Source organism: Crocodylus porosus, unplaced genomic scaffold, assembly GCF_001723895.1.
Source record: "Crocodylus porosus isolate Cpor-Errol unplaced genomic scaffold, CroPor_comp1, whole genome shotgun sequence".
Taxonomy (NCBI): domain Eukaryota; kingdom Metazoa; phylum Chordata; order Crocodylia; family Crocodylidae; genus Crocodylus; species Crocodylus porosus.
In genome coordinates, this window is record NW_017728914.1 from 36212607 (window position 1) to 36228376 (window position 15770).

At 51.3% G+C, this 15770-nt stretch overlaps 1 protein-coding gene across 6 annotated transcripts in view; it reads left to right on the top strand.

Annotated features, from left to right (window-relative positions):
- Positions 1-8417, top strand: part of CYFIP2 (cytoplasmic FMR1 interacting protein 2) — a 45464-nt gene extending 37047 nt beyond the window's left edge. For 2 of the 6 annotated variants that reach the window (XM_019535282.1, XM_019535283.1), the window contains exons 27-31: positions 328-422; positions 3949-4065; positions 4910-5148; positions 5666-5813; positions 6634-8417. In XM_019535282.1, the coding sequence (XP_019390827.1) occupies positions 328-422; positions 3949-4065; positions 4910-5148; positions 5666-5813; positions 6634-6801 (767 nt within the window). In that variant the 3' untranslated portion in view covers positions 6802-8417. Of the gene's footprint in view, positions 1-327; positions 423-3948; positions 4066-4909; positions 5149-5665; positions 5814-6633 lie in introns of those variants that run through there. The other 4 variants (XM_019535285.1, XM_019535286.1, XM_019535287.1 and 1 more) reach the window with 3 other exon arrangements.
- The last annotated feature ends 7353 nt before the right edge of the window (positions 8418-15770 follow it).

Below are 15770 nucleotides of genomic sequence, written 5' to 3' on the forward strand. Positions count from 1 at the left end.
TAGGTTGCTTTATAGTCAGGGTTTTAAAGCCTTGTAACAAACATGCCTGCAGTCCTGGAGAATGATGGCATAAAAGCGGCCATGGCTCAATAATAGCTGCAGCTTTTGCAAAAGGCCCTTTCTCTGCAGAGCCGATGAGACTAGGAGCATCAGGACCATGACTGTACGGCTCTCACCCCGCTTGCATCCGGGGTCCTCTTCTCTGCCGTGACCCCCCCGGCTGTTCCCAAGTCAGACTGAGGGAGGGGGTAACTCGAAGCCAACCCTGCGGCAATGCCGGTTTTGCACTTCCTGGTCTCATCTCGTTGTTTGCTGCTCGCTTGACAGAAGGAGAACGCTTGGAGGTACGCATGAAGCGTCTCGAAGCCAAGTACGCCCCACTTCACCTGGTTCCCTTAATAGAGAGGCTGGGAACTCCTCAGGTAAGGCGCCCCTGGGAACCTGGGGGAGTTGGCTACTAAAAACTCACAGCAGGCCCCCAACGGACCTGACAGGCCTCCAGAAAATGCTCCCCATCTTACTAGGGTATTTTTATTCAGGACTGTCATGTGAAGAACTTTCTTACAAGCAGGGTAATAAAACACTGAAACAGGATGCCCAGAGAGGTGGTGGCATCGCCATCCTTGGAGGTGTTTAAGACCCAACTGGACAAAGCCTTGGCTGGGATGATGTAGTTGGGGCTGGTCCTGCTTGGAGCAGGGGGTTGGACTGGATGCGACCTTTTGAGATCCCTTCAACCCTCCTTGTCTGTGAATCTCTGCATCTGCTGATCAGACAGAGCCATTTGAACCCATGCACGTAAGGGGCTGATGAGGGATTTAAAAGCTAGTCTGGAGATGGATTTTCCTTATTGAGCTGACATGGGAACAGGGAGGGAGCAGCTCATATAGACGACCGTGAACGTTGCTGCCTATGATCCTGCACATCTTAGCTGTGGGAAATTTCTTTGGGATGTGGTGGAAACACTGGGAGAGCTTGCTACTGACTTAGGTTCCCTGGGTTTCAGGCAGATGATATCTGTTGTATGCTGAAGGTGCTGGGCTCCTTTGAAGTCAGCAGCCAAAATTCAGCAGCGTCTGGATTTCACCCAGTGCCTGTAGGAAGAAATGCGGTCTTCAAGTGGCTGATGGCACTAGATATATTGGAATTAGCATCCTCACGCAGGTTCATTCTGTACCTGGAGTGAACATTCATTAATATAAAGATGACAAATCTTTTCCCTAATTTTTCTAATGCAACAAGGGCATTTTTTTACCTTTGTTTCACTGGGTTTACCGTGAAACAGCAAAACTCAAGAGTTTAGCAGAGGGCTCTGTTCTTATTTGGAGGTATTGTATCATCTCTCATTAACTCCCTTCGAGAGGGACAGTGTTGAGGGAAAACAAATCACCCCTGTGTTTTTGCATGTTTGTCAGTGTATCTATCCATCCTTTCCTCCTTGCAAAATCACCCTTAAAAAGTATTGTTTAAAGTCTGCTTTATAAGTACTGTGAGGATGGTGGTGATTGAAAAACAAGGTATTTTATTCCCCCCTAAAAAACTCCACTTCCTGTCCCAAGTTCTTCATGTTTCTGGGCACACAAGTTTGGAGAATGCAGATATTCAGATGCAAACAAAAATCACTGTTTATAAACCCATTCTGAGCCATTCCTGGAAATCTGGTCTTGGACAGAAGTGAAATTCCTTGTGCCTAAAAAGCACAAGCACCCAAAAGCAGGTATCAAGAACCTTAGGAGCATGTTTTGGCTGGGCAGATTGGGAAGCCATTAATGAAAACTGGGCCTTATACATTTTGCATAATAAACCATGTGCTCTAAAGACTTGATCCAATGCTTATTGCAGTCAATGGGACGATTCGCCCTGATTTCAGTGGGTGTTGGATCAGACTCCGCTAGGTTTATGCATTAAAAAGAGGTGAAGCATGTGTCAGTCTAAATGAACTGGTGCAGACTGCCAGGCTGTACATCATTATCTGTGTTTTTAATTAATATGTAGCTACTTGATGTGCAATTCAGGAAGAAGGGGATGGATCAGATGGGCTTCTCAGTGACCTCCCCAGCAAGGATGAGGAAACTAAGGTTTAGTGCAGGGTGCTCAGGTGTGCTGTACATTAGTCTCATTCCCCCATCAGAGTCAGTGGGAGCTTTTTCAGGGCCTTCATGATGGGCCACCTGGGTCTGGGCAGGTATTGCTATAAGGCTACTGCCCTGCACATGCCTTGAGCAGAGCAGGCAACCACATGGAAATAATAGTCTTCTAGCAAGGCCACCTCCGGAGGAACTTTCTGACTGTGAGGGTGTTTAAGCATTGAAACAGGCAGCCTAGAGAAGTTGTAGACTCTCCATCCCTAGATATTTCCAAGAGGAATCTCCATCCCTGGGTATTTTCAAGAGACAGACCCTCGGCTGGGATGGGATGGTTGAGTCAGGGACGATCCTGCCTTGAGCTGGGGGCTGGGCTAGGTGATCCCATCCAGCCCAACTTTCCTATGATCCTCTGACTCCATCCTTATGATTAAAATGATGGGACGCTTTTATTCCTGAAACCAGTGTGTGTCATACCAGGTTAGCAGAGCAAGCAGCATTAATCAATACAGAAGAAGTTCCTCTTAAGCTGCTGAGAAGACACTGAAGAAGGGATGTTTTCTGTGCCCACAAACAGATAGTATGCAAACTGAATGGGCCCGTATGGATGACCCATTCAGTATTTTACCTTGATTTTTAAGCACAGCTATTAGGTCACAAGCAGGTCATAGTGGGGAGCTGACTACATCTCTGGGGGATAATAGCAGGAAGTCTTCCCGCTTCCTCCCCGGGGGGTCTTTAAGACCTCAGTCATCTGAGCACTGGCCAAGTGACATGGTCATGTCAGCCGTAAACTCATTCCTAAATTGAACAGACCCAGAGACTCCAGAGCTGCAAAACCTGTCCTCTGGAGCACGGCTTGACTTTCCCTGCCTACCTCATTAATTGCTCTGGCGCTTTGCCATGGGGCGGACGTCCTTGTTGGTGCAGTGCAGGTCGCAAGGGTAGATCAACCAATTTCAATATTTGCTAACCAAGCAGCACTCTTTGGCTGCTGCCTCCACAAGCCCACAGGAACAGAACTGCCTTTTTAAATGTTGGGGAGCTTGCAAATCCCGGGATCCTCTCCCTCTCCCATTAGTGGAGACCGGTGGTTTGTAACTGGATCATCTACCTTCAGCTTCGTCTCTGAGAATCGCTAAAATACTACGGATCTGGGCAGTCGGTTGAACAAAAACAGCCCTGTCACCAGATCCCTACAAGTAGATGCTGATTGAGACACCCACCCTTTATTAGGTCATTCAAGCGCACATACTCATTGCCGCCGTCTCCCCACGTCACACACCTGCCCATTGCATCAGGCATTGCTCTCCCCAGGACACCTGCATTGATTGCAATCAAGCAGAAACCTCGTTATAGAAGCAACAGGGGTCATTGAAACATAGCAATCATTTCAAGCCTGCCCTCTGGGAAATGCTCGAGCTGAGGAATGCCCCCTTTGCTCTGCATGTTGAACAGAGGATGTGCTATGAGGCTGTGTCGACATCCCTGCTGGGCACTTGGTAGTCACAAAGCTTGGCTTTTTTGTGCCTTATTTGGCTGGGCAAAATGTGGCTATGAGCTGGGTGCGGGAAGAGGGGTGAAGAGGGAGTTGTCGTGAGGCCACGTCCTGCTTTCAGTTATGCCGACGTAAATCCAAACTGGCTCCACCGTGACCTTGTTGGTGCCCATGGCATCGTTCCCGATGGGTACGCGTGCATCCGAGCGTGGGCATTCTCCCCGTGCTCGGTTGCAAAAACACGTCCCCCCTGCTCCCGAACGAAACGCCAGAGCCTGGTTCCCTTGAGTTTCATGTCAGACGCAAATGGCTCCAGTGTTAAGTTTCTGGTGGCCTCAGAGCTTGATCAAAACTGCTTTACCCCAGCTAGAGAGAAGCCCAGGCCCCTACAACACCCCAGCTTTGCAAAGAGATCGTAACGAGGCTGTGAAAACCCAAGTTTCCCCAATCGCCTGCCTGTTTTCAAAGACTGCAAAATATCCCGTAAGCCAGATTGTCAAGGCTGAGCCTGCCCGATTGTCTGTGTACGTTTGTGCGTGTCTGTTATGCAAGTACCGGTGTCTGGCGCGAGGATGCAAGTGAGGTCCTGTGCATTGCAGTGATGCTTTAGCGTTCGTGCTCTGCGACGAGCGGGGACCCAGGCTGAACCTTAGCACCCAAAGTGCTGGGCATACAAGCTTTCCCTGGGATCCAGCTGCTCTGAGCAAACCTGGGTCTGCAAAGCCGTGTGTACAGGGAGCATCCCCGTCACAGCAATCCCCTGGTCCCACCAGCAACACTGCAAAGCTGGCTGGCACCCACGCCGGGCTTTCATGGGTAACCCGTGGGCCAGCAGTCCTGAGTCCTGCTGCAGGCAGCAACCAGAGTCAGTGCCTCTAGTAAGGAAAGCGGCTGCGGTCCCTTGCCCAAGGTGTTACCTTAGTTTCCAGTCTGTTTAAGGCATGTCTGTACTGTGCCCCCGTAATCACTCATGGAAGAGATGGGGCAGCTGAGAGCAGCCAGGAGCGCGCTCTGGTGTGCGCTGAGAAGTGGCTATGGCCGGTTTTTCCCAGCCAGGCTCCTCCATAGCCCACCACCGCACAGAGCCGCTCTTATGGGCCACAAAACATTGCTGGCCCGTTGTGTCACCCCTTCCTCCATCTCCTAGGTGGGAGGCACGTTCTCGGGGAGCGGGTATCAGGGAACGGCTTGCAGAAGTAGGGTCTGGTCTGGCCTGGGATGCGCTAGCAAAGGGGGCAGGGCCGAGAGAGACAGGACGGCGGTGGGGGTGAGAGCCACGCCTGCCTCACGACCCCCCTCTTGTGTCTGCGGTTTGCTCCCTTCACAGCAAATAGCCATTGCTCGGGAGGGCGACTTGCTGACCAAGGAGCGGCTGTGCTGCGGGCTCTCCATGTTCGAGGTGATCCTGACGCGCATCCGGAGCTACCTGCAGGACCCGATCTGGCGCGGGCCGCCGCCGACCAACGGGGTGATGCACGTGGACGAGTGCGTGGAGTTTCACCGCCTCTGGAGCGCCATGCAGTTCGTCTACTGCATCCCCGTGGGCACCAACGAGTTCACGGCAGAGTGAGTGCACCCGGCCTGGCTGGGTCTGGGAGGGATGCTCAGCCAAAGGGCTCGCTGCAATGTGTTGGGACCCGCAGGGGGCTGATGGGACGTGTAGCCGGTCACAGCAAAGCGGTTGGACCCTGGGTCCCGGACAGGCCCTTTTGTTCCAGAGATCAGCCTCATTTGTATCACGGTAGGGTCTGAGCGCTGCGGACAAACACAGCCCAGCCTTGCCGCCCAGAGCGTTCAGTCCAAACGGGCTGATATGAGGGGAGATGGGAATGGAGAAGAAGTGATGTGCCCAAGGTCAACACAGGAGGGCATTGGCAGAGACATGCCAGCACCTCTCCGCTCCTTGATCCCAACCCACCCGGCCTCATCTGAGCACTGAGACGACAGGACTCCCGCGCTCCGGCTGCTCCATCCTTTCTCTGCTCCCATGCGCAGCCCTCCGTAGCTGCGTGAAAAAGAGTCAAGAGGCCAGGACGGGGGTCCTGGTATCTTCCCCGAACGGCTCCTGTTCTGTCTCTCTCAGGCAGTGCTTTGGAGACGGTCTGAACTGGGCGGGCTGCTCCATCATCGTGCTCCTCGGACAGCAGCGACGCTTCGACCTCTTTGACTTCTGCTACCACCTGCTGAAAGTGCAGAGGCAGGACGGCAAGGACGAAATCATAAAGAACGTGGTAAGCCCAGGGGCAACAGCAGGCTGCAAGGACCAGAAGCAGGACACCCCCCTGCTCCTGCTTTTGCATCTCAGCAAGAGTTTGCCCTCGTGCCCTCGGGGATGACCAAGCCCACGAGTCCAACTGGACACGTTAATGCAGCGCGTTGGGTTACCCCAGGTATCAAAATATTTAGACCAGCGATTCTCGACCAGGGGTATATTTGGGTGCTGCCAGGTCCCTTGAAGGATGCTCCGTATGAAGGAGATAAGCAGATAAGGTCAAGCTCCAGGTGTGAGGACACAAGCAGGTAAGGGTGGGCTCAGTTTCTCCCTGCCTGGCTCCCTGCCCGCACTGCAAAGCGGTGAGCACCGCAATGCATGAAGCAGTTTTCAAAATAGGGCATTCCTCCATTCACAAAAGTCATCGGGTCTGACAAGGCTGAGGACCGCCGACGCTGACTGTGCTAGATCCCTGCCTGTCCTCTTGCAAGAGGGGTCCGGGTTTGGGGAGACCGGGGAGCAAACTCTGCCTCGTACAGCTAGACCCATCAGCTCGGGCTCGGAGAGCTTTTCCAGGAGCCGTGCTGTCACTGCATGGGCTGATCATCCAAATAGAGGGGAGAAATTAGGTCAGGTCTGGGGTCCGTTAACTATCACAAGCCACCCCAATCAGTGTCCCATCATGAGTCATTAGCAGGCGTAATGAGGTGCATCACCAGCTCTGAGAAGTAGAAATGCAAGAGGAGTTTTCAGCAGGAGGTTGGCAGTGCTGATGCTTTCTAGCTGATGGTGGGGGATAGCACCAGCCCCTTACCTGCTATTTCCTTTCCCCCCTGCAGCCCCTAAAGAAGATGGCTGACCGCATCAGGAAGTACCAGATCCTGAACAACGAGATTTTTGCCATCCTGAACAAGTACATGAAGTCAGTGGAAACAGACAGCTCCACCGTCGAGCACGTGCGTTGCTTCCAGCCCCCCATCCACCAGTCTCTGGCCACCACCTGCTAAGCGGCAAGTGCGAGCACGGACATGAAACCCTTTGGGTTGGGGGGTGACAAGAAGCTGGACTTAGCAGAGTGGATTTGGCAACGCAACTAGACCGGACGTACCCAAGACACACAAGGACGCGTCATCCTGCCTGGCCCTGTCTGAGTGCATGTTCTTCTGTGACATCCCTGTGATCGGTTTTACCTGTAGCTTAAAAGAGGGGATGGGGGGGAGGGAGGTTTAGGGCAAAATGTGCTTTTTTTTCCATGAAGTGTCAGTGTTTTCCAGAAGACAAAACCTCGGAGGCCGTAGGAAAGTCCCGGGTGTGGGGTTGCAGTTGGAGGAGCACGCTGGAAGTCCTCCCCCAAAGTGGACAGCGAGGGGCCACACAGAGCTCCCATCATCTTGCGCGAGGGGGGCCACATGTCAGGACAATTTGGAGAGAGGCGTAAAAGGCAGCATAGCAAGTTGTCTGGCCAAAGAAAGGTTGATGTTGAGCTGGATTGCAAGCTCCCTGTCCACCTGGGGCTGGAGATATACCCCCCGCTCGTGATACAACCCAGGCCCTCCTAGATTCGGTCTCTTTGTTAAGGGGATTTTATGACAGGTGTGTTCCCAAATAGCAAAGATAGGAAGGTTGAATGGTGCTTTTTGGTGTTAGCTGGAAGACAAGGTCATGACGTGGTGCTTTCCCATTGTTTCATCCTCCTACAGCTAATTGCAAACAGTGAGCCATGAGTGCTCTTAATGAGTCAGTGCTATGCCATGCTGATCTGGGTACGCTACTGCATATACCCCAGGGAGGGGGAAAATCCGTGATCCCAAGAACAACCACAGCTGTCTCCAGAATGTCCCAAAACTTCAGGTTTTTTCAGCCCAGTCTCCAAAGTCCTCATTCTGGAATGAGCTGAAATCTGCAGCTCACGTACGTCCTCAAGTGCCATTTCTCTGTTCGCAGTGAGCTCGCTGTGGCACATCTGCCAACAGACGGGTCCACGGGGGATGGAGAATGGCAGCAGGGTTCATGCAGACCCTCGCGCACAGGGGCGAGATGATCTTTTAGCAAGAGAAGCAGCAAAAAAAGGTAGTGCTCAGAGGCTTTGGCTTGGGAAATACAGATTCTGTTTCCTTCCCTCTCTCTGGTGTCCAAGATTTCCCAAAGTAGAAAAGTTAGTAGCAGCTTCAAGGAGAATTTCACCCTCTTCCACCCTACCCCGTGTCAGCATGACCGCAGTGATGTGCAGGGTGAGCCAAGCGCTCACCTCTACTTGCATCTTCCTTCAACGCCCCCTTGAATGTCGCTGAAGTGTCCCCAGCATTACACAGAGATTCAGAGGTAATGGGAGACCGTGCACGTGTAGGGTTGCCAATTCTGAATCTGTCCCGGGGGGTTTCATCAATGACATTAATGACTGAGCTATTTGCGTAGATCAGTTATGGATCACGGAGTGTGGGAGGAGAATGCATTTAAAAAACCCACTGTATACATCAGCTTCAACATTTAATATTTATTTTAACGAAAGCCTTCTCTTCCTTCTGGACAAATGTCATGTCATAAGTATGCTGTCATTTATTTCCCGGGTGACTCTCAGCAGTCTCCTGGATATTTGTATCTAATTCCTGGAGACTCCAGGGAAAGCCTGGAGGGTTGGCAACCCACTGCACATGCCTCTCTGCTAAACCACCTCAGTCTCGTGCCCCAGCCCTGAGAAAGGTTTCATTTTTTCTTGCCAGCAGTCAGGTCAAGTAAGACCCATGCTGGGAGGTAACAGAGACGTGTTAATAGACCTGCATCGCAACCTGACCCATCCTTCCAGACACCACAATCCAGTGCTGTCACAGGGAGTTAGGGAGCTAGAGACAGACAGAATACTTGCTGCCCAAGGGGAGCAAAAAGTTGATTTGGAGAGATGCCCCAGCTCGAATTTTCTGTTGTAGGAAACCACGGCCAGCACCACATTATTAGCAAGAGACGTACATTTTTATGCAAGATGTCTCTGTTCTCTCTGAGATCTGTATCTGTTCTCTTGCGAACTGAGGAACGTCTCCCACACTAAAGTTGCTTGGCCCTGCCAGCTGTTTGAGCTGCACCTGAAACATTCACATCTCTGATTTAGTTGGTCTACAATGCGCACGCCTACCCTGTTTGCTGAGAAACTCGTGGTGCATTTTGATTGGAAACCTAAATGAAAACTCAGGGAGATCTTCTGAAGTCTCGCCTGTGGCGTGGACAGGCCAGGGAAGGGCTTGCATTGTGCGGGGTATTTTTTCCTACTGTATTTTGAGCAGGAGAACATCAAGAGCTCGGTAATATTTAAGGGTTGTGATTCATACCTGCTCTTCCACAAAGGGTGCAAGGCCTAGCTCCCAACCCTGTTACACCACTTTTATGCTGATTTAACTCTGCTGAAGCCAGGAGACTTACATAAGCATAGAAATAGGTTAGCAGAACGTGGAATCAGGCACGTTTGTGCTATAAAATAACGGGGCTACGATCCTACTGAGATCCTAAATTGGGTTTTTGGTGACCTCAGTAGTTGGAGGTTTGTGATTTTGCTGAATGACAAGCACTGGCCCAATTTTGGCAGTCGGATCAATCTCTGGGCACAACACAAGGAAATACCCAACTGTGCTTGTCACGTCACGAAGTGTTGGGGCTGTGCTGGAAAATACCAGGAGTAAGAAAGTCATGCTTAAGAATGAGATATACCCCATGGCCCCGTGTCAGCCACCTAGACACTACTGGATGTACTCCACTAGTAGGTAAATGCCAGTTCAAAAGTTTAGGCTTTTGAAGGAGTCATGATACGTTCACATATGCATAAATGTAGTGTAATATTTTTTGATGTAATCTGGGGGCACGAAGGCCTGTGAGGTCTATCAACACAACTGGATGAACTAAAATGCAATGCCTAAAACAGAGATTTGCTGATAGGGGCGGTGAGCGTGACGGCAGAAAGCACCCTCCAGGCTTGTACAGGGGTCAACATTTTTTAGCAGGAAACCCAGATTGTGTGCACCAAGTGAGGAGTGGGGTTGTTGGGATGGTTGTGTGCGTTTGCTGCGGGGGATATGCGGATGTGTTGGTCAAGTGGTTCAGGAAGTTGGTTTCCGAGATCAGTGATGCTACCTTGTTCATACAACTTGACTTTCACCCCAAGGAAGGTAGTAGAGCTTGGCTTCGGTGCTCAAGTCCTCCTTGACTGAACATGAGGGAGGACACAGACCACTCAGGGAAGTGGTCAGCCTCTTCCCTTTTGGCTTATTTATTTGAATCCAATCATTTTCAGTGGAAAAAAAGGTGCATGCTGGTAGCTGTCATAGTAGCTCATCATGGGAACAGGTCGAGACGGGGCGTGGGAAATTCTCCGTTAGGAGTCCTTCAATGAAGGCCAGAGGTCTTCTTGAGGGAAATCTTGTAGTTCAAGCACAAGCTGTTGTTGAACCTGGTGCAGGACTCCCGGGGTGAAATGTTCAGGTCCGGGTCACGTAGGAGGTCAGACAAAATGATTGTTATGGCCCTTTCTGGCCTTAAAAGGTGTGACTCTTAGTATTTGCAACGCACAGACCTGTCCTGTGGTCTTCAGCAGCCCCATGGGAAGGGGGATCGAACCCATTCAGGTCCTGCATGCAGTGCTGTGTTTTTTCCCCTGACAACACATGCTAGGAGCGTTGAACAACACGCTAGTCCTTATTTCCCCCTGTATGAATCCAGTTCAATGGGCTTAGGTGTGCTGACAACCCAGAGCAGAACTTTGTTTTTAAAAAATTTAAAAGAAAATGTTGAGAAAAAAATAATTATCTTGTCAAATGTATCATATTTGTATGAAGAGCTGCCTGGGGGTTTTTGTACAATGAATTTACATTTATTTATGGTGAGGTATATTTATGCTCGTGGTCAAACCTGGTGTTAAATTTTTTAATCATATTTGCTATGCAGCTTAAGATGATCTTTTGGTTTTGTATTTTTTTTTTTTGGTGATTGTTCCAACTTTGGGTTAACAGAAGCTTCCATCTCCGTTAAGGCGCTTCTGTAATGATCAAGCATCTGGTACGTGGTGATATGTCCTGTAATACAGCAACCACCAGTGTGCACAAGCAAATGTGGGATGAATTCTGTGATGATGAAAAATAAAAAGCTGGGCTCACTGGGAAAGTGGGCAGATCTTTCCTCGTGTCGTAATGGAAACGCTTGTTTTGAAATGAAATGAATGAAAACAACTGTATAATGAGAACGCCCTAATACCAGCGCTTCGGGGGCGCCGTCTTTCTCGGCCAAGGCAAGGGCCAGCGAGGAAGCAGCAATGGGAAAGTTGGACGGCGGCTTCAAACTTCTTTCTTTCTTTCTATATAAGGACCAACACATTTTTACCAGAAAGGGACACAAAACTGTCTCAGATCTCCACCAAAAAGTCAACAACGTTCAAATACGGGGATGAGGGGAGGGATACGCTATTAACGGTGTGCAGAGGAGACGTAGGAGGAATCTGTCAGACCAAGGAAAGCAGCTCCATCACTTTTCCCAGCTCTCTTGAAGTCACGGGGGCTCTGTGCTTAACGCGTGTCCTTGCCCGTGGGTTGCTCAATTGCTCACTCATTTCAAAACTCCCGTGTTGCTCCTGACTCAGCCGCTGGCCCCGCCGCAGCCTTTCAGGCCTGAGGTTAAATTGAAAAGTTTGCCAATTTTTAGCTGTCTCTTGAGAGCTGGAGGTGACGAAAACCCCGCCGTTCCCACCAGTTTTGTGCGAAGCGGCTGCTCTGAGAACTGGGACCTAGGTCTCCTTGGTTTGGGCAGCCAGAAAAAGGAGGGACTCAGTCAGGGACCGTTGTCACCAATGCGGGACCTAGTCTTTCTGCAGCTGAGCTTCCTTCTCTGGGGAGAATAACACGCATTATTCTCAGCGGCGGAGCTAAAACCACTATGCAAGGGCCAAGTCCCTCTCCCAATGGCCAGCGGTAAGTGGTATTTGGCTTAAATCTCCTCCCACATGTGCTTGGAAGTGCCACAAGCTGCAGAAAACCTTGCTGCCGAACCAGGCTGACGGAGGCCAGCTGAGCGGCTCCAGCTTTTGAGTGGGGGCAGAAAAGGGATCGACCAACCAAGTGACCTCTGCAAGCGTATCTCGGTGCTGCTGCCCACTGTCCTGGCAGCACCACGGGGTCGCTCTGATACCTGGACCGACTGTCCCTGCGCAAACGTCATGAACTTGCCTCGAAAATCAGGAGATTGTTTAAAATAAAAAACCTGGCCTCGTTGTATAGGGCGGTGCTGGAGTGGCGCTGACCTGAAGGAGAGTCAAAGTCCCTCGCAAGACTCTTTGCCAAGACTACGACCATTAAATCGTCCCAGGCCATAGCTAATTGGGACCTGCTGGATTAAGGCCTGTTTGCTCCCTGACGTCCAGTTTTACCAGCTACTTAGTACCTGTCCTTTCAAGGGGTATGTGAAGTCATCTGACAATCTGAAAGGTCCCGTAACCCCCTCAACCATCAGCTCCATCCCCATAGCAAAAGGCTTTCTTCCATGTGTGAAGCAACCAGCTCTGTTTCTGCTTACACCAAGCACCATACACATATCCCACGCCCTGAATATCCCATGCCCTGACAAAGGTTTCCGAAGGCACGTAAGTCTAGGAGACATCTGGCCATAAGGGGCTGTCCCTGACACTTGTACCTTTATTACTGCTTCTGCATAACGAAAACTCAAGTTCTTCCCCGTGCTTCTGGGCCAGGAGAGCTGGGCGGAGGGGAACAGGCTGAAAATCAGGTTCTCTCATGTTGCTGGGAACATGATTCACATGCAAAATTGTCATAATCTCTGCACTGGATTCCTGAGCCTGGTTTGCAAACTGGTCTTTCAGGTGGAGCTGCATTGCTAAGAGATGAGTCCCTGGAGAAAGCTCCTGGGCTTCAGAGCAGGGCTGGGGGAGGAGGCTGGGGTGTTTTGGGGATTTTTAAGGACTCAGATGACATGAGCTTTACCAAGTGAGATCATCACTTGGGGGGGGGGGGGTCCAGTTGGCTACAGGGTTTTCCACTGAAAAGGGGGGAAGAGTCACTGAGAGCAACAGAGGAAGTCACCCCGTGGCCTGCGCTTCCCTGTCCAGACTTGCTGAGTGACTAAGCGCCACGGCGGGGGTTTGGCTCCTTAGTCCCTATGGCACCTGCCTCCCAGCCTCAATAGCTGAATGCTGCTCTGCAGCTCCAGCAGCTGTTATAGCTGCTTTGATCCGGTGTGTGTGACTGCACCACTTGGGCTGCTAAAAGAGATCGGATTTACCCAAAGACCCTTGTCTGCCTCTGGTGACACCAGGCACAAGCAGGGGAGACCCCGGCCCCCTGACAGCCCATGCGCGCGCGCACACACACACACACACACACACACACACATATGCACACATGCCTACCGCACATATGTCTGGGTGCCAGTGAGACGGAAAACACCAGGGCATCCTCCCTCCAGGCCTCTTCCCCTCTGCTGCTGGCAGCCCCAGGTCTCTCCTACTTTTTAAGCACATATATCCTTCATTCAGCCTGGAAATAGCCCCTTTTCCAGGGAAAGTGCCATTACGACTCACTTTATTTTCCCGTTAAAAATTCACGTTCTGGAGCAATTTTGCCTCGGAAACATCCAGGCGTTCTTGTTTCCTGTGTGATTTCAATATTTAAAAAGACACCTCTTGCTGTTCGCACCGTACTTTGAGCAGCTGCCTTCAGCGGTTCTTCCAGCTAATCGTATTATTAGGCCCAGACGGCACAAAAGGAAAGGCAGGTTGGCCATGCAAAAGTTGCCCGAAAGCTGGGCTTTCACACGGGTGGGAGGACACAACCGGGCAACCTTCGCGCGGCCACGTCTGTGATTATGGAGTCTGTTCTGCCGTTTCCTCCAGGTTCCCTCTGTTTTCTCTTAAGGAGCTCTCTGGCCATCGACGGGCAGGGCTGTGACTACAGCCAGGTGAACAGGCTGCTCCCGTGCGTAGTTAATTTGGGCACCGGTTAAATGCTTTGGGCACTAGTTGAGCAGGAGCTTTCTGGGTCTCCCTCGGGTTCAGTAGGCAATGGAGCCTACCGAGCCCAGCATTGCAGAGGCCAGGCTCACGCTGCATTGGGAGGTGGTCCTTCTCCCACGTTAGGGTGGGACATTCCTTCATCCAGCCACGCTTACATCGGGATCCAACAGGACCCGAGCCACGGGGCCCCGCTAGGCAAGTTAGCGTGAGGTCATCCCAAACCTGGGTGACCTCTGCTTGAGGGCCCGCCAAGGCCGAGAGCAGCTCAGACGGGCGCTTCTTTGCAACCAGCTAAGGAAATGCTCGGGCAACGAGAGAGGAGGATGCTCCGTGACTTTCAACAGCAGCCAGGAGCTCGCAGGAGGAAGTTTTGCCGGGTTGTTTGGGTTCATTGTCACTTGTGGGATAAAGGTAAGGAGCATTTCATTCACCAGATGCAGCCTGTCGGAGCCGGTGACCTGCTGCCTGCCGCTGTGGTGGGCAGCTCTGATTGAAGTACACCCGAGTACAAAAAACCTGGAGCTTCCCATCTGGAGGGGAAGAGCCCCGGGCCGCTGCGACCGAATGAATCCAAACAAGGCACTTCTGTTGGTTTTACGTATTTATCCGTGCGGGCTTCCCAAGACAGCCGGCTCCTGGGCCCTCCTCTAGGAAAGGTCTGAATGACTGTAGTGGGTTTGTGCGCACGCACAGCTCCACGCTTCTCCCGTTCAGCTTCCCTTCGGCATCCTGGTGCGAGAGAGAGCAGGCAGGCCTGGGAGAGCAAAGGGCTCCCCGGGTTGTCGGCGACATCGGTGATGTTACTTGAGTAGAGGCCTCCGTGCAAGCTGTGACCGATCAACATGATTTCTGCAATCTGCCTCAAGAAAGCATTGCTCCAGTTGCGTGCAACGCTGACTCCAAACCGGGTCGAGCAAGATACGGCCAGATCCGCCTCCACCCGAAATGAGCTGCAACAGTCGGACGGATGCTAACAGCGGCAGAGGTGCGCCCGCCGGATGCCTTTATTGCTCCCCCCAGCTCCGAATGCCATTTCACAATGCACCGGACATCTTCTAAACAGGCAACAAACAGAGTTTCACCCCTGTTGTGGTTTATGGGGCTGTCCTTATCAGACCCGTGAAGAAACGAATACACGCAAGCCCCTCGCCCCAGGTTTGGCCCCATCACCCATTCTGGAGTCAGATGAAGAAGTCGTCTACGCTACAGACGGTTACTGCTCCAGCTCTGCCAGCATCTCTCTCCTGGCACACCTCCTCACCACGATGCTGTTCATACTAGTAACGGTGGCATGGATCGGCAGTTTTTACCGCTTCCTAGTGAGAAAGAAGCTCTTTTGGCAAAAGCGTTTTTTTTTTGCAAGAGAATCGCTGCGCCTACTCTCCAGCTTTGTGGTGACGCCAATGTTGTAAAAACCTTGCGCCCCTTATCAGTGCGACTAGGCCAGCAGAAGTGTCGTGTGCAGATCTAGCCTCAGTATCTCACTGCCACTTGTGTACAGCAAGCCACACTCTGCTAATTTCTTCCAATATCCGCTCCCCACCTTTTGGTCGAATCTCGTTGGTAACTAGTGCTGAGAAAACTCCGGGATGCTATATATCGATATATAGAGATATGCATCTGTATCAATATGTAGAGAGATCTATACGGCTAGACAGATAGATCTGATTTAGTTACTCTATAAATTGCAACTCTACTTCAGACTACCATAGCTACCTCGCCGGCCCTGGTCCAAAGCCCACAGAAGTCAACAGGAGTCTCTGCCTTTTGCACAGAGAAACCGTTGATGTAAAAATCGCGGTTCGTTTCTCGGGAGGCGAAAAAAACCTTCAGCCACAGACACACTCTATTAGCAACACAAAAGGTATATATTTGCAAGTAGGGTCAGAGAGAGAGACAAAAGATCAAACACTCTGCTGCCCCCGAGGGAAACTGCCCAGCTGGCTTTATCCCCTCTCTCCTGACCACGTGTGCAGAAGG